The sequence below is a fragment of the Mesoplodon bidens genome (assembly GCF_964165515.1).
Source record: "Mesoplodon bidens genome assembly, chromosome: 18".
Taxonomy (NCBI): Eukaryota; Metazoa; Chordata; class Mammalia; order Artiodactyla; family Ziphiidae; genus Mesoplodon; species Mesoplodon bidens.
This window is the reverse complement of record NC_138175.1, coordinates 55,011,808-55,029,343: the sequence shown is the minus strand read 5'-3', so window position 1 is coordinate 55,029,343 and position 17,536 is coordinate 55,011,808. Positions and strand designations below refer to the sequence as shown.

General features: G+C 55.7%; 2 protein-coding genes across 2 annotated transcripts; both read left to right on the top strand.

Moving 5' to 3' along the window:
- Positions 1-428: 428 nt before the first annotated feature.
- CLDND2 (claudin domain containing 2) lies at positions 429-1,837 on the top strand (the record flags this gene model as incomplete). The annotated part of the gene is made up of 4 exons (XM_081216366.1): positions 429-597; positions 950-1,087; positions 1,390-1,509; positions 1,764-1,837. 4 exons carry the CDS (start codon positions 429-431, stop codon positions 1,835-1,837), a joined length of 501 nt encoding a protein of 166 aa, XP_081072492.1.
- A 725-nt stretch (positions 1,838-2,562) lies between these two features.
- Positions 2,563-14,939, top strand: ETFB (electron transfer flavoprotein subunit beta). The gene is made up of 6 exons (XM_081215898.1): positions 2,563-2,688; positions 9,960-10,118; positions 10,280-10,438; positions 11,197-11,259; positions 13,439-13,597; positions 14,729-14,939. The coding sequence occupies exons 1-6, from the start codon at positions 2,632-2,634 to the stop codon at positions 14,897-14,899; spliced, it is 768 nt and encodes a 255-aa protein (XP_081072024.1). The 5' UTR covers positions 2,563-2,631; the 3' UTR covers positions 14,900-14,939.
- Positions 14,940-17,536: the final 2,597 nt, after the last annotated feature.

Here is a 17,536-nt window from a genome sequence, read left to right as displayed (position 1 = left end):
GGTGGGCGGTTATCTCTTTAAATGGCCACTAGAAAGGGGGTTCTGGAACTCCTGCTACCTCACAAAGACCCAGTCTCCCTTCCCCCACCCTCTGGGCTCTGTCTGAGAAGCCCTGGGAGCTGTGGGTGAGTCATTTAGGTGGGTGTGTGGTGGGGAAGGCAAGGGACAGGCCAAAGCCATGTCCACTGGGGGATGGACATCTCTGGTAAGGCAGAGGTTCCTAAGCAGTGATGCCTGAGGGGGCAGGTGCTCTTGGGTCTGGGAGGGGCCTGAGGGGGGTGATCCCAGAAGCAGGGGCACCAGGCAGGGGTGCAGGGGTAGCCATCTGGGATATGGAGGGACATGCAGGAGGGGGTCTCAGGGACGTGGGGGTGGGAGGAGGGTTGGCCAGTCCTGCATTTGTGGTCCTTGGCAGCAGCCTCCCTGGCATGGGGGTGAAGCGGAGCCTTCAAAGTGGGGGCACCTTGCTGGGCTCCTTTGCCAACATCCTCACCATTCTGTCCATGGCCACCAACTACTGGATCCGCTACTCTGGGGGCCACACTGGCCTGTGGCAGGAGTGTAGCAGGGGCACCTGCTCCAACATCCCCTGCCAGAGTGAGGCCCGGCCGCCCAGCTGTCAGACCCTCCCCCCACCCTACTGGACAGACAGCCCCCCAGCCCTGACCACAGCTGGCCCCGTCTCCTGACACCACAGCCCGGCACATCCTGCGGTGCCCCCGCCCCCAGCCCTTCCACTTCAGCCTGAGATCCGGCTGCCCCTCTGTGACCAGGCCACCAGGAACCCCAACTCGGGGACCTGCCTCCCTGTTGCAACCTTAACCGCCGCTCACGACGTAACTTCCAGGTCCCCATGCAGAACCCTGACTGCTCCCAGCTCGGAGCCGGCGGATGGGGGGTGGTGGCCAGGAGCGGCGCCAGCGGGGCTGATGCGGCCCGCTCTCCCCAGCCATGCCAGCGGTGACCGGGGCGTGCATGGTGCTGGCGGCGGGCTGCAGCATCGTGGGCTTGGTGATGGGGCTGCGGATTCTGTGCCAGGAGGGCGACTCGCGGGGCCGGACCACGAGTGCCATCTTCCTCCTCTGCGGTGAGATGGCATAGGGTGGGCCTGGTAGCTGGAGGAGGTAGGGGCCAAGGGGTCGCGCGCGACTAGAGGCACCAGGAAAAGAGCCAGAGACCCGGGGCGGGCGGGGGGAGGTTCGTGGGGGGACCAGGCCTCGAGGGGGAGGAGCTAAAGAAGCGGGGTCAGGGGCGGGGCCAGGGAGATGGGGTAGAGCAGGGACGGGAGTGCGGGCAAGAAGGGCGTGGTCTGGTGCGGTGGGCGCGGTCAGGGTGGGGCCTGGGTGCAGCCCGCTGGCCACCCTCACCTGGCGGGTGGGCGGGGTCCAGGTCTGCTGCTGCTGATCGCCATGACAGGCTACACAGTGAAGAATGCACGGAAAAACGACGTCTTCTTCTCCTGGTCCTATTTTTCGGGGTGGCTGGCTTTACCCTTCTCTGTTCTCGCGGGTAACCTGGATAACGGAAGAGGGTGGAGAGGAGACTGCCCCGAGGACCCCCCCCTCCCTGCAGAGACTCCTCAGCTGTCCTCCCAGGCAACCCCCCAGTGACCTCCCAGGGACTCCCGAACACACTCCACTCTGGGCTCCCGCGGACCCAACAGAAACGCCCTTGGAGCCCCAAACCCCAGTCCCCGGGGCCCTCCCGGCCATCCGCCCTAGGACTCACCCTCCTCCACCCGCCCTCCGTTCCCTTCCCGCCAGGCTTCTGCTTTCTGCTGGCGGACATGATCATGCAGAGCACGGATGCCATCAGTGGATTCCCCGTGTGCTTATGACCGCAGCTGCCTGGGGCAGAATAAAGGAACTGCTTCCATTGCCGCGGCTCCACGTGCCTTTCTGGGGGACCTGAGGACGCGGACACGGGGGTACCTGGAGGCTCAGGGAGGAAGTAAGGACACGAACCTATAGGGAACGTGGAGACATGGGGGGACACGGGAACGGAGATTCGGACATGGACAGGACAAGGGTTTTGATGGGAACAGGGACAGGGGGTAGTGGGGTCCCTGCTCGTGGAGAGGATGTAGGGACACAGACATGGAGGAAAAGTGGAGACAGGGACGGAGGAGGACGGATATGGGGGAACGTAGAGGCACGATCATAGAAGGGATGAGGAACACGGGCATGGAGAGAATGGGGGGACTCGGACACATAGGCACCGCGACTCGGAGAGGCGAGTAAGAGGTGGGGAACTAGAGGAGCGGGCTAATCCTATGGCACTGGGAAAAGCTTAGGACGACTGGTTGCAACTCCCCCCTGGCAGCGCTTCCCTCCCCCGCAAGACCTTTCCCCTAGTTCTCGGCCACGCCCCCTTCACAGAGCAGTTTTCCCCTTCCCCTCCGGGTTCCGCCTCCCTCCCCAGGATCCTCTCCCCATTGGCCTGCATCCGCCTGCCGCACCGCCCTCCCCTCTGGTCTCCTGATTGGTCCTCTGTCGGGGCGGGGAGGCGGGCACCGAAGCGGTTGACTGGCTGGTAGCGCGGGGCGCCGGCGCAGAGAAGGACAGAGGGCGGGGCGTCCGGGCCGTGAGGCCGACGGTGAGGACTGACCCGGCGGGTCGCCGCGGAGGGAAGATGGCGGAGCTGCGCGCGCTTGTGGCTGTCAAGAGGGTCATCGACTTCGCCGTGAAGGTGACCGGGCCCCCCTCTCCCTCCTCCCTGAGCCCCGCGGCCGTATACTTCTGGGGTCAAGAGCGCACACTGTATGAGGGTCTTCTGGTACCTCTGATCGCTGCAGCTCTTCCCTCAAACGTCAAAGTCACACCTGAGGGCAAAGATCAAGAACTGAGAGGTTCTGACGCCCGATCCCTCTTCATTCAAACCCAGCCCTTCTGGGTCATGACCCCGTTCCCCTTCCGCCAGTTCTGTACTCACTCTCTTGAGAATTGTGTGCAGGGCGAGTGACCTTCTATTTCTTACCTGCTGGAGGAGCCATGCTTCCTGTTTAACACACGCAGAAACTGAGGCACAGAGGGGTCACTCAGCTGGGAAGGGGCACAGCCGGGATTCCTATCCAGGTCCCTCTGACTCCTCATCCCAACTAGCGCTTTGCACACAATCCAGGCTTTCACCCACTCGGCTGCTTTGCACACTCAATTGACTGTTCAGCACAGAAAAAGTGCTGTTATGGAGGTCCTATGGGAACCCAGACGCAATCACAGCCCCAGGGCAAGTGAGGAGACTCTAGCTGGGAAGGGAGAAGTGTGTTTGCTAGAGATGAAAACCACTCTGACAAGTTGGTGGTATAGCTTACAACCTCCATGAGAGGGGTGGAGGGCAGGGTCTCTGAGGGCCTGACTTGTCCCCAGACAGAAGCTGGTCCAGACAGAGGTAAATCAGACACAGTCCCTCAAGCCACTTTGTCTCAATAGTTGGCCTAAACCAGACTGAAGGCAGTGACTGTCCATCCATGTATGTCCCCACCCCGCAATGCGCATCAGACTAGGAGTCCACCTCTGTGTCCCCAGCATTGCCCAGTACAGGGCCTGGAGGCCTGACCCTAGCATGAAAACTTAAGCAGTCATTAACAACTCACATTTAGTGGGTCCTTACTATGCACTAGGCAGCGTTCTGGGTCCTTGATGGAGATGAACCTATTCAGTCCTTTCAGTACCGTCTAGATTTTTTTTTTTTTTTTTTTTTTGGCCATGCTGCTTGCCTTGTGGGATCTTAGTTCCCCAACTAGAGATTGAATCCTGGCCAGGGCAGTGAAAGTGCAGAGTCTTAACGACTGGGAAAAAAACAGCCAGGGAATTCCCCTGTTTAGATATGATTAATCCTATTGGACAGGTGAGGACACAGGCCTGTGGAGGTTCTGTTAGCTGCCGGATCACCCGGCTAGGCAGCCGCAGTCAGGTCAAAATGCAACCACAGCCACTTGGCCTAATGACAGCTCTGGCAGCGTGTGGCAGGGGGGTTGCTTGTTTGGGGGACAAGCTCGTCTTGGGGTCCTGGGACCCGGTTCTTCTGGTTTCCTTCCCACTCTGACTGTCCCTTTGGGCTCCCATAGCCTCCCTCTGCCCCAGCCCTGGGCCCTGGCCTGAGATGTCTGGGGTCATGTCTGTCTCCCCCGGCAGACAGGCTCACATTAGACTCAGCTCTGGGTCCCAGCATTGCCCAGCCCAGGACCTGGCCCACGGGTGCCTCTGGCGTTTGTACCAAATGGGGAAGTGTGAACTCGTCCTTTTTTGCAGTGTTGGCAGGGCCTGCCCCTTCCACAGTGCCCCAGGGCATCTCCCTGGATGTGTCTGAAACAAGTGATTCAAACGCTGCTAACTACCTAATCACCACCCCGGGCGCCACCCCAGCCCTCCTTCCCTCGTCTCCCGCAGCCGGTGGTTTCTCAGCCCCGCCCCCCGCCCCCCCAGCCCTCTCCATCTCTCTGCCCTGCTCCCTCTTCGGCAGCAGTTCAGCCTTCATCTTCTTCTACCTGAACCCTCACCGCTGTCTCCTCCTCTTTCCCCAGTCTCTCCCCTCCAGTCCATCCCCTCCCAGCCTGCGTGGGGGGGGGCTTCCTGCCCCCAGGGCTGACCATGCCCCTCCCCTCATCCCGCCACTCCCAGCACCCTGAGGACAAAGTCCCAGCCCCTCCGCCAGGTGCTCGAGCCCCTTCGTGGTCCAGCCCTGGCCCCCTGGCCCTCCGTCACCCCTTCATGGCGCAGCCCTGGCGCCCTGGCCCTCCGTCACCCCTTCGCGGTCCAGCCCTGGCCCCTGGCCCTCCGTCACCCCTCTGTGCCTCCCAGCGGCTCATACTTGACTGACAGACCCGGCTGCTGCTTGCCTTGGGCCTTTGCCCCCGCTGTGCCCTCTGCCTGGGTGCCCTTCCAGATCCCCCTCCCCCCTCTGCTTCTCATCTCCTTTGTCCTGCCTGACTCTGATCCCACTGATTGTAATAGGGTGCAGGGATTCTCTGGCATCACCACGTCCAGGAAGCGCCCCCCCCCCGCCCCGCCCCATCCCATCCCCTCAGGCTACCCTGATGTGTCCTTGGGCGCTCCTGCAGCCCCCTGGGCTTGCGTCTCAGCCCTTCCCACACTGGATTGAGATCCTCTGTTTGCCCAGTTGTCACCCCCTGACCCAGACTGGCAGCTCCTTTCGGGTGGGGGGTGTGTGTGCAAGGTCTGACCCAACTCTGTGTTCCCAGGATTGCTTCCTCACTCCCTTCCAGACTTTCCTCAAAAGTCACCTTGTCGGGCTTCCCTGGTGGTCCAGTGGTTGAGGGTCCGCCTGCCGATGCAGGGGACATGGGTTCGTGCCCCGGTCCGGGAAGATCCCACATGCCGCGGAGCGGCTGGGCCCGTGAGCCATGGCCGCTGAGCCTGTGCGTCCGGAGCCTGTGCTCCGCAACGGGAGAGGCCGCAACAGTGAGAGGCCCGCGTACCGCAAAAAAAAAAAAAAAAAAGTCACCTTGTCTATGAGGCCTTCCATGGTCACCTGCTTGGTCTCTCTGTGCCTGAGTTGACCCATCTAGCAAATGAGGATGGCGGAGGCAGTAACCAACGTCCTGGGCTGTCCGGACGGTTAAATGAGTTAACGCCTATAAAGCCCTTGGAGGTTGCCTGCCTGCCTGTTTCTTTCTTTTCTTCTTTCATTTTTTCTTTTGGCAGTGCTGTGTGGCATGTGGCCAACCAGGGGTTGAACCCATGCTCCTCCACCCCCCAGCAGTAGAAGCACGGGGTCTTAACCACCAGGGAAGTCCCCTCTGGCTGTTTCTGTTGAGAGTTAATTTGTTACACCTTACAGAGAAAGCCTGGAAGCTTCACTGAATCATCTCCCTCAATTTATAAAACATCATTATTTAAAAAAAAAAAAGGTTCGTCACTGATTTTTCAGGCCAACCATAGTTTCCCGACTTATGTAATTTAACTAAACCGTGTTTCTGAAGCTTGAAATCAACTCAGGCTTCAAAGGTCTTCCACGGAGAAGGTGAGCTGGCACGGGTCCCTGGTGCTGGAGAGCTCGCATCCCTTCCTCCTTGGGGGTCAGGGTTCTGGGGCTGAGAGTCCTGCCAGGGCCGGAGCAGGCTTGAGGCCCTCTCTTGGGCCCCCTGGCTTCCCAGTGAGGGCTTATACTCATGGGCTGCTTTCCTATTTATAAAGGGGAAACTCCTATCTTGGATTTTATTTTTTTCATGAAAGACAGGACTTTGGCCTGTTAGTTTCCATGCTGTTTAGTAAGTGTTCGATGAACGGACAGGTGCAGGTTTTAATGCATTACTCTTGTGAGCAAATTCTCATTCATTCATCCGACAAATATTTCCAGTGCATCCACCACATGCCAGGCACCGTTCTAGGCCTTGGGGATATGGTGGTCATGACCAAAATGCCCCTAAATCCCTGTCCTCATGGAGTTGACGTTCTGCTGGGGAGAAGACAGCTAATCAGTACAGCATACGTCATATGGCAGGCGTGCTCCAGAAAGAAACAGAGTAAGGGGGTGGGGAGAGTTAGGAGGGATGCAGTTTGAGGAAGATGACCACCACGGAAGGAGGTGAGGGGTGGAGCCAGGGGCGTTTCTGGGAAATTCTGGGGAAATCCTGGGTGACATGCGCAGCCCAGGTTCTAGTGAAAAAAAAAAACAAACATGGACTCAGTGCATGGTGTTTGCTCCATGGCTTTTTCTGTAAAGTGCATTTATTAAGTTCTGGGGTTTGAGTCTTACTGTTGGTGCTAAGGTGACTTTTTCAAAATGAAGTAACAGTGATAGAAAGTGACAGTTGTCCTTTTCCTTTTTCTCCTCCTCCTTTTAATGTTACCGGTCCCTGAGGTACAGCCAGACTGGGGGACCCCTGCCTGAATCCCACAGTCCCATCTCAGTTCTGTCCCGTGGATGGGAGGAACAGCCACATCCTTCAGCCCCAGAGAAACAGGCGCAGGGAGATAGTCCCAGAGAGAGAGAGTCCCTGCTGTCAGCCCAGGTCTGCTCCGGCCAAGGAGAAGAAGGAGGTCAGGTCCTGAGCCAGACTGTGCAGGCTCCCAAGCCAGGCTTCTCTGACAATCTCTCTCTCAGGCTAGAGCCAAATTCAGCATCCTCCCCCACTGTACTGATGTACCCACCAGAAACCCACGCGTCCTGCTAGACTCTTCCCTCTCCTCCCGCAGCACCCTGTCCGTTTCACCTCCACGGACCTCTCCAGTCCACCCACTTCCACATGTGGATGGACTGTCCGAGTCACTGTCATCTCTTACTTCGGTGACCAACAGCTGCCCAGCTGTTTCCCCACTTCCACTCTTGCCATTTTTCCAGTTTTCTACACCAAGATACAGAACGACCCTGTACAAACTTCAGTTGGATCCACTCACCTCTTTACCTTTCCTTGTTGTTCTTTGGATCAAGACCCAGCTCCCCGGCATGGCCTGCTGGGCCCTGCACAGTTGAATTCGTTTCCTATTGCTGCTGTAACTAGTTACCATAAACTTAGTGGCTCACAACAACAGATTTATTCTCTTACAGTTCTGGAGGTCAGAAGTCTGAAATGAGTCCACTGGGCTAAGATCAAGGTGTCAGCAGGGCTGCATGGCTTCCGGAGGCTCAAGAAGAGAATCCGTTTCCTGGCCTTTTCCAGCTTCTGGAGGCCACCTGCGTCCCTTGGCTTGTGGCCCCTTCTTATGTCTTCGATCAGCAGTCTAGCGTTTGCTCTCTTGGACCTTGATGCTCTCTCACCTCCCTCTTTCACTTGTAAGGACCCTTGTGATTACTTTGGGCCCACCTGGATAATCCAGGATAATCTCCCTCTCTCAAAATCCTAAACTTAATCACTTTTGCAAAGCCCCTTTTGCCATGTAGGTGACAGTCACAGGTTCCAGGGATTAGGATGTGGGCACCCTGAGGATCTGTTATTGTGCCTGTCACCCCGGTTCAGCCCCTGCCAGCTTCTCTGACAGCACACTGTGTTCCCCTGGCCACACCAGCCTCCTGGGACTCCTCAAACCTCAGGGCTTTTGCACATGCTCCCCCCCACCCCCAGCACTTTCCCTCACACTTCACCTACTCGATGCCCGTTCCTCTTTCAGGTTCAGCTCAAGTGCCACTGCGTCAGGGAAGCCTTCCCTGATAGCCTCCAACATTAGACTGGGTCGGGCCCCGATCATGCTGTCTCACAGCTCCTGGACTCCCCTTCAGGAATTGTCAGGTGGTACAGCAGGGGACTCGAGTGCTTGGGGCACAGAGCACTGCTGACTGGCCGTGTGACTTTGGGACAGGTACTTCCGTTCGGAGCATCAGTTTCCTCGTCTGCCCACAGGGACAGCGACAGCTCCTCTTTCACGGGGCCGTTGCCAGGATCGATGAGTTAGGATGCGTGTGATTGCTTAGAACAGGGCTCCTGCGAGATGCTTCTGCAGTGGCCAATACTGTCATCCCTGTTTGCTACCAAGAGGATCGTGGGGGGAACAGTGGCCCCCCTGGGCTATGAAGTTCCTCATCCATGGAACCTGTGACTCTTACCTTCTTTGGAGATAGGGTCTTTGCAGATGCGATTGAGTTAAGGTTTTTTTTTTTTTTTTTTTTTTGGCTGCACCTTGTGGGTTGTGGGATCTTAGTTACCCAACCAGGGACCAAACCCAGGGCCCTGGCAGTGGAAGCGCGGAGTCCTAACCACTGCACCGCCAGGGAAGTCCCGACTGAGTTCAGGATCTTGAGATGGGGAGGTTCTCCTGGATTCCCCAGGTGGGCCCTAGATGCCATCTCAAGAGTCCTTATAAGAGAGGAGTCGAGTTTCATCACACACACACACACACACACACACACACACACACACACACACACACACACACACACACACACACACACACACACACACACACACACACACACACACACACACACACACACACACACACACACACACACACACACACACACACACACACACACACACACACACACACACACACACACACCCCTCCTCTGCACGAAGATGGAGCACAGAGCTGAGGGTGAGGTGATGCCACCCCAAGCAAGGAATGCTGGCAGCCCCTCCAAGTTGAAGAAGCCAAGGAATAGATTCTCCCCTTGAGCCTCCCGAGGGACCGCAGCCCTGCCGACACCTTGATTTCACAGCGAAACCTATTTTGGCCTTCTGGCCTCCAGAAGTGTGAGACGGTAAGCCACCAAGCTTGTGGTCATTTGTCACAGCAGCCTTGGGAAACCAACAGAAGCAGTAGTTAGTTGTTCCTGCCATGCCCCACTGTGCCAGACCAGGAGCTCCCGGGCCAGCAGACCTGTCTGCCTTGCACACGGTGGTGCCTAGGAATCCAGCGCAGGGCCAGTGTTCAGTGAAGACTCACCATGTGAGGAAGGGAATAGACGAGGTTTCCTTGCCCTTGACCTTAGCCTGTTTGGCAGAGAGAGGCTTTCAATGCTAGTGTTTTTCAGACTAGATCTTAACCATGTGTCGGTCAGGAAAACCATGTGGCAGGCTGGCATTTAAAAAAAAAGAACAGAAAATGTCAGGGTATGGTGTATAATGGAAGGGTTAGAATCGATCAGCGAACCTTACATTGCCTTGGTATTTACGTTTATGTATAAATGTGTGTTGTGCATTCATAATACACTTGGGGATATTGTAACATGTACCTCTCGCAGTGGGTTATGGTAAAGAAAAATTTGAGAAACACTCTTTCGGGCCCGAGGAGCAGCCACAGAGCAGGACGAGCATGGCAGACGTCCCTGGTGCTCAGCGAATGTCTGAGTGAGAAGGTGACCTCCACCCGTCTGTGAATTCTAACGCTCCCTGTCCCTGGAGCTGTGGGACCCTGGACAAGGCCCTGCCCCTTTCCAGATCCCTGTGGTCCCCGTCCAGCCTGCGCGAGGCTTGGTGTCTCGGCCACCGCCCCCCTCCCGACCCCCACCTTCTCGCCCGCTTCCCCCTGACCGTGCCACCTCCCCTCCTGGCTGAGCAGATCCGGGTGAAGTCCGACGGGACGGGTGTGGTCACGGATGGCGTGAAGCACTCCATGAACCCCTTCTGCGAGATCGCCGTGGAGGAGGCCGTACGGCTCAAGGAGAAGAAGCTGGTGAAGGAAGTCATTGCTGTCAGCTGCGGGCCTACCCAGTGCCAGGTGCTCGGGGGACTGGGGAGGGGCTGGGACCCCAAGTCCCGGGTCTAAGGGAAGAGGGACTGGGGCCTGGACTCCTGGGTCTGAGGGAGGAGGGCTGGAGACTGGGCTCCTGGGTCCCCCTAGGGCTAGAAGCCAAGTCAAGCCCCTTCTCTGCTCCGCAGGAGACCATCCGCACTGCTCTGGCCATGGGTGCAGACCGAGGCATCCACGTGGAGGTGCCGGCTGCAGAGGTGGATCGCCTGGGTCCCCTGCAGGTGGCCCGGGTCCTGGCCAAGCTGGCAGAGAAGGAGAAGGTGGACCTGGTGCTGCTGGGGAAGCAGGTAGGCGACAGAATCGTGACTCAAACTGGCTGAAGCCAAAAAGCAATCATCAGGTTATGTAACGAGCTTCAGGCACAGCTTGATCCAGTCCCACGTGCTCTACACTCCTCTCCTCTGTCTTGGCTTCACTCTGTGTATCTCCAGGCTCACATCCCACCAGCCTAACAAACCCAAGAGAAAGATAAGAACCTCTTTCCCAAGGGCTCCAGCAAAGCTTCTATAGCTGGTACTTCACTGGTCCAGCTGGAGTCATGTGCCCATCCCTGAACCAATCACTGGGGTCAGGGATAAAGCATTCTCATTGGCCCAGATGCCATTCATCTAGTTCCCTAGTGTGACTGGCATAGGGTTTGGCTAGAGGGAGGCCTCTGGAGTATTTAGACAGCGGGCAAAGATTTGGCATCTGGGATGCCAGGTGCCCTCATGTACTCCTGGACGAGTGACTGCCTATCCCGGGGCCCAAGTGAGGGGATGGGATCATTCTAGACCAGGAGTCAGCAAACTGTGGTCCATGGCCACCACTGATTTTATAAATAAAGTTTTATTGAAACGCTACTGCGTTTGTTTACATAGACACTTATTGTCTACGGCTGCTCGTGCACTGTAGCAGCAGAGCTGAGTGACTGTGACAGAGACCTTATGATATTTACTACCTGGCCCATTAGAGAAAACATTTGCCACCCTGCATTCTAGAGAAAGGCCCAAATGGTACGTGAGAAGCTCCATCATTGTACAGTCTTCTCTCTTTCCCCACTCAGGCCATCGATGATGATTGTAACCAGACAGGGCAGATGACAGCCGGATTTCTGGACTGGCCACAGGTGAGGCCGGAGTGGGGAGCATCTGCTGCAGGCCAGGCCTGGGGGCTCAGAACACAGCCACCCTGTCCTTGCCCTTCTGGAGGGAGGCAGGTGTAAAGCAGGATGGCTACTCCAGTGGGCAGGAAGGAGGGGCGCACAGCCAGGACACCAGGCCACATCTGGGCCTTCACATGCCGCTTCCCCAGCCTGCTGCTCCTCAACCACACCACTCAGCCCTGCCTCAGGGCCTTTGCACTGACTGTTCCCTCAGCCTGGAACAGGGTTCTCTCAGATCTCCTCAGGGCTTTTCACTCCCCACCAGGTCTCTCCTCAGATATCACCTCTTCAGAGAGGCCTGCCTTGCCCACTGTCTATGAAAGTACTCACGCCCCCTCCCCAACCCCACAGTTCCCATTCCAGTCCAATAGAAATGCAAGCGACATGGGTCATTTAAAGCTTTTCATAGCTACATTAAAAAAGTTAAAAAGGCCAAATTCATTTTAATCCTATATTATTTCACATAATATATCGATAATACTATTTCAACATGTCATCAACAGAAAAAAATATTGAGCTGGGAATTCCCTGGCAGTCCAGTGGTTAAGACTGTGCTTTCACTACCGAGGGCCCAGGTTCAATCCTGGTTGGGGAAATAAGATCCCACAAGCCGCGTGGTGTGGCCGAAAAAGAAAAAACGAAAAAAAAAATTGAGTTATTTTACATTCTTTTGGCTTTTGGTACGAGGTCACGAAAACCAGTGTGTATTTTATATTTACAGCACATCTCAATTCACATGCTCAATTTCCATAAGAAATACTTAGATTCCTAATACTCACTGTTGAAAAAGTAGATTCACGCGTCCAACTTGTTCCAAACAGACTTAAAACGTTTTCCAATAACTGCATCAAGTATCCTTTTTTGTTTGTTTTTTTAACAGCTTTATTGAGATAAAACTGACCTGTACAATAAACTGCACACGTGTAAAGTGTACAGTTAGGTAAGCTTTGACATGTGTTACACACCTATGAAACCATCACCACGATCATGATAATGGATCTTGCTTATTGGTTTTAAAATGTAAATTAATGAAATAAAATGAAAAATTCCGTCCCTCCCTCGATGGAACTAACCACATTTCACATGCTCAGAAGCCACATGTGGCTGGTGGCCACTGTGAATTTACTTGGTTACCAGTGGTCTTCATTGCAGGATAAATGCCCCCAAAAGCTGGGTCCTTGTCACTTGTGTTCATGGTGCATCCCCAGAGCCGGGCTCATGGGACATTCCAACTAAGACCTGAAAGATTTGTCCAGTGAATAAGTGAACGGAGAGAACAGGTTGGTTAGACAGAGAGGGTGTAGGTCACCTCAGGAAATGGTGGTTCAGGACAGAAGGGCAGAGGAGCCTTGGGCCAGAGGGTGGGTGCTGAGGGGGCCCCAGAGGATGTTTCGAGGATCAAGGTACACAGGAGGCTCTGTTGTTGGCTCAACAGAGGGACCTCAAAGGAAGCTCTTAGGGACAGAAAGGTGGGTAAGTGCCACCATGACATGGAGCCTGGAAGCAGGCTGGACACATTTTTGAGCCTCTCTCTGCCTCAGTTTTCCTCATCTGTAAAACGGGGATAATAGCACTTACCTCATAGAGTTCCTGTGAGGATCTGATGACTTAAAACAGTCGCTTAGGGCTTCCCTGGTGGCGCAGTGGTTGAGAGTCCGCCTGCCGGTGCAGGGGACGCGGGTTCGTTCCCCGGTCCGGGAGGATCCCACATGCCGTGGAGCGGCTGGGCCCGTGAACCGTGGCTGCTGAGCCTGTGCTCCGCAAGGGGAGAGGCCACAACAGTGAGAGGACCGCGTACCGCAAAAAAAAAAAAAAAAAAAAAAACCAACAGTCGCTTAGAACAGTGCCCCAAACTCCATACATGTTCATTATCATTAAGGAAGGGAGATCCAACGGGCAGGTTCAGGACATTAGGACCTACACCCTGGGTCCCTACACCCTGGGTCCCCCTGGATATTTGAGTTCCCTTCTTGTGGCTTCCTCCTGTTTTTGAGCTTGATGTCTGTAGGTCACCTTGCGGAACTCTCCCACTTCTGTTCTCCTTCATTGGCTCATCCGTGTTCTGTGCACTCAGCAGTGGCCTGCTCTGTGCCCGCACTGGGTTTAACCTCACCTGTGCTCCCCCAACGCTGTCCCTCCCCAGGGCACATTTGCCTCCCAGGTGACGATGGAAGGAGACAAGGTGAAAGTGGAGCGGGAGATCGATGGGGGCCTGGAGACCCTGCGCCTGAAGCTGCCTGCCGTGGTGACCGCTGACCTGCGGCTCAACGAACCCCGCTACGCCACGTTACCCAACATCATGGTGAGTGCTTGGCAGATGGGCCACTGGGGGCCCGGGGGTGGGTGAGTGCTGCAGGCCCAGTGCCTCCCTGGTGGTCAGGTGGGAGGAGAGAGGACCCAAGGGACGTCTCCTCCAAAGGAAGGGGTCACCCGGTCAGTTTGACCAACGGAGCGGGTTCACTGAATCATTTCTGCCAATAGTGAGGCTTCGGGGTTGGGGGGTGCGGGTGGCTGTTTTGGCGAACAGGGAGGTTTTGCCGGTTACCTCAGCCAATAGAAAGGCTTCACTGGACTCTAGGAAGGGTTCCCCTGTCACTCCAACCAATGGGAAAAGTTCACTGTGTGCTCTTAGCCAAATAAGGAGGATTCATTAAGTCATCTTGGTTTGTCAGGGAAGGTTCCCCCCGGTAGGAGGGCATCATTGAGGCCATCATGGCTAACAGGAAGAGTTCACTGTTCATCATGGCTCTAGAATGGGTTCATTGGGTCATCTCAGCCAATAGGAAGGATTCAATGTACCATCTCAGGCAATACGGAGGGTTTAGTGTGTCATCTCAGCCAACAGCGTTTAATGTGTCATCTCAGCCAATAGGGTGAGTTCAGTGTGTCATCTCAGCCAAAATGGAGAGTTCGGTGTGTCATCTCAACTGACAGGGGGCGTTCAGTATGTCATTTCATCCAACAAGGAGGGTTCATTGAGTCATCTCAGCCAATAGGTGAGTTCAAGTGAGTCATCTCAGCCAGTAGCAAGGTTTCAGTGTGTCATCCTAGGCAGTAGGGAGGGTTCAGTGAGTCATCATCTCAGCCAACAGGGAGAGTACAATTGGTCATCTTGGCCAAAAGTCTATTGAGTTATTATTGCCAGAAGAATGACTTTGCCAGTCCGCTCCAGCCAGTGAAGGACTTCCCACGGCGGTTGACTAAAGGTGGGCTCCCGCGATAGGAGGGCTCCCCAGGGCATCCCAGCCAGCAGGAATTCTCCACACCAGGTGTGGCCCTGTAAGAGGTCACGTGTGCCCTGGCCGGTAGGCAGGTCCAGAAGGGTTCAGCCAAATGGGAGTGGTTCTGCAGACATGGCACCCATGGAAGGGGGCTGCAGGAGTGTGGGCAGGGGCTTGGGCAGCCCTGTGAACCGTGGGCCTCCCATGTGCAGAAAGCCAAGAAGAAGAAGATCGAAGTCATCAAGGCTGGGGACCTGGGCGTGGACCTGACCTCCAAGCTCTCCGTGATTAGCGTGGAAGACCCACCCCAGCGCACGGCCGGTGTCAAGGTGGAGACCACAGAGGACCTGGTGGCCAAGCTGAAGGAGATTGGGCGCATTTGAGCCCTTTCCCTGAAACCCGGCAATAAAACCTTGACTCTTGCGGCGTCTGTCTTTGTTAACTCATTCCCCAGAAACCCATTCTTTGATTCATTCAACAAACATTTACTTAAGTCTCCTGTGTGCCAGGTCCTGTGCTGGGTGAGGCTGGGGAGCCAGGGGAGTCACATCCGGCCCCTGCCTGTGAGGAGCTTCCATGGTGAAGGGGGCACAGAGAGTGGTGCCAGGCCCTTGTTGAGACTTGGGACCCAAGAGGGAATGAGGCCGGAAGGTCTGGTCCTGGTTGGGGAGACAGACAAGCAGCAGACAATCAAAACCTAGTGTGAGGATGAAGAGCGGGGTCCTGGAGTCAGACATAGTGATTTTAGACCCTCACTCTCACACTTACCAGCTGTGAGATCTTGAGCGAGTTACTTCCCGTCTCTGATCTTCAGTTTCCTCATGTGGACGATCGAAATAGTAAGAACTTGGCGTAGTGGTTGGGGGCCTGGGGTCTAGAGCCCAAGGCCCTGGGTTCATCTCCCAGCCTGGCCAGTCGCTGGCTCTGAGAGGACCTTTGGCAGGTTCCTATTCTCTGAGCCTGGGTTTCTTCCTCCATCGGGTGGAGTTAGTAATAATACCCATTTTCTGGTTGTCTGTCATGGCATGACAGACCTCTCCACAACTTGGTGGCTTAAACCAAAAATCATTTATTTTGCTTGTACATCTGAAATTTGGACAGGGCTTGGCGAGGACAGCTTGCCTCTCTTCCATGTAGCATCAGTCTGGGTGGCTCAAATGGCGTGTCCAGGATGCCTCCGTCATGTGCCTGGCAAGCTGGCTGGGGATGTTGACTTGAGCTGGCTGTTGGCCAGGGACCATGATTGCTCTCCACTGGGATGACTGAGCTTCCTCACATCATGGCAGCTGGGTCCCAGCAGGGGTATCCTATAATGCGGGAAGTGGAGTATGCCAGTCTGTCAAGGCCTAGATGCAGAAACTAGCACAGGGCCACTTGTGCTGTGCTCTCTTGGTCTGACAGTCACAGAGCCGACCTAGATCCAAGGGAGGGGGAGATAGACCCTATTTCTTAGTAGGAGGAGGGTTGAATTTGTAACCTTTTTTTTTTTTGCGGTACGCGGGCCTCTCACTGCTGTGGCCTCTCCCGTTGCGGAGCACAGGCTCCAGACACGCAGGCTCAGCGGCCATGGCTCACGGGCCCAGCCGCTCCGCGGCATGTGGGATCCTCCCGGACCGGGGCACGAACCCATGTCCCCTGCATCGGCAGGCGGACTCTCAACCACTGCGCCACCAGGGAAGCCCTGTAACCATTTTTAAGCTATAAAGCCTACCCCATGGTTTTTTTTTTTTTTTTTTTTTAAATCTATTTATTTCTTTATTTGGCTGCGCCAGGTCTTAGTTGTGGCACACGGGATCTAGTTCCCTGACCAGGGATCGAACCTGGGCCCCCTGCACTGGGGGCACGGAGTCAACCACTGGACCACCAGGGAAGTCCTCCCATGGGGTTCTGAAGGGTAATTAATGTAGCATCTTCAGAACCATATCTGACATGCAGAAAATGCTTACTCTGTATTATAACCATTACTAGCATAGGGTGGTAGGGAAAGCTTTCAGGAGGAGTGAGCAGCCTGACCATTGTGGACCAAGCTCTTCCCTCTGGCTATGCAACCTCCAGCAGGTCCCTTGATGTCTCTGAGCTGTAGTATCCTTGTTTGTAAACACCCAGCTCAGAGCATTTGGAAGTGTTCAGCCTAATGCCCGGGAAGAATTTCGCACAGTTCCTGGACCACAGCAAATGGGTAATTATTATTTTGGTTCTTGATAAGGTGAGACTTGAAGGACAAGTTGTGGTTAAGCCAGGTTGGAGGTGGTGGGGGAGTGAGCCAGAGCTCTCAGGCAAAGGAGACTGTCCTGGCCAAGGCTGGGAGGGGAGAGATGGCCTAAGAATGGCAGGGTGTTCAAAGAGGAAGTGCTGGAGGGGGAAAGGAGTGGGTGGGTCTAGGCCATGCAGGGCCTGGAAGTTCTGATGAGGAACTTGGTTGTCTTCCAAGGCCAGGTGCTGGGGAGCCACGGGAGGGCTGTGAGGGATGAGGGGGCCGCTCTGGGGGTAGAAAGACTCAAGGACCATCTGGGGGGCCATGGACTGGAGGGAGGAGGCTAGGCAAGTGGACAGAGGAAGTCAAGGCCTGTGCTGGGGTCTGGCTGGTAGAAAGAGAAAGGCATGGAGCAGAGAGATTCAGGGGGCAGGAGGGGTGGGATCCAGAGACTGACAGCAGTGAGGGGAAGGAACAAGGGAGGAAGGCTCCCAGCATCCCTCTAGATGGCAGAGCCGCACTGGAGATGGAGAATGCAGGAGGGTGGGGTTAGAGGGAGGACTCTAAGTTTAGTGGGACATGGGGCATGTTAAGACCTGGGGGTTGAGGAGACACAGTTCTGGCTCTCAGGAGAGAGAACTGGGTGGAAGATAACCACTTGAGACTTGGCCCTGAGGGCAACAGGGGACCGTGGAGAGCAGAGGAGGAGCAGGGTCAGACATGGGTATTTGAAGATGTAGGCAGGACAGAGTGGACCAGATGCCAGGAGGCTGGCTGCGGGGCGGGGGTGGGGGGTGCTCACCTGACCCTCCTCCAGGAAGTCTTC

Bases quoted from the DNA above. Each gene is read 5' to 3' on its own strand.
- ETFB (XM_081215898.1), top strand. From the start codon at position 2,632: ATGGCGGAGCTGCGCGCGCTTGTGGCTGTCAAGAGGGTCATCGACTTC. The intron at 10,439-11,196 runs GTAGGCGACAGA...TTCCCCACTCAG, and splicing joins TGGTGCTGCTGGGGAAGCAG to GCCATCGATGATGATTGTAA. The intron at 13,598-14,728 runs GTGAGTGCTTGG...TCCCATGTGCAG, and splicing joins CCACGTTACCCAACATCATG to AAAGCCAAGAAGAAGAAGAT.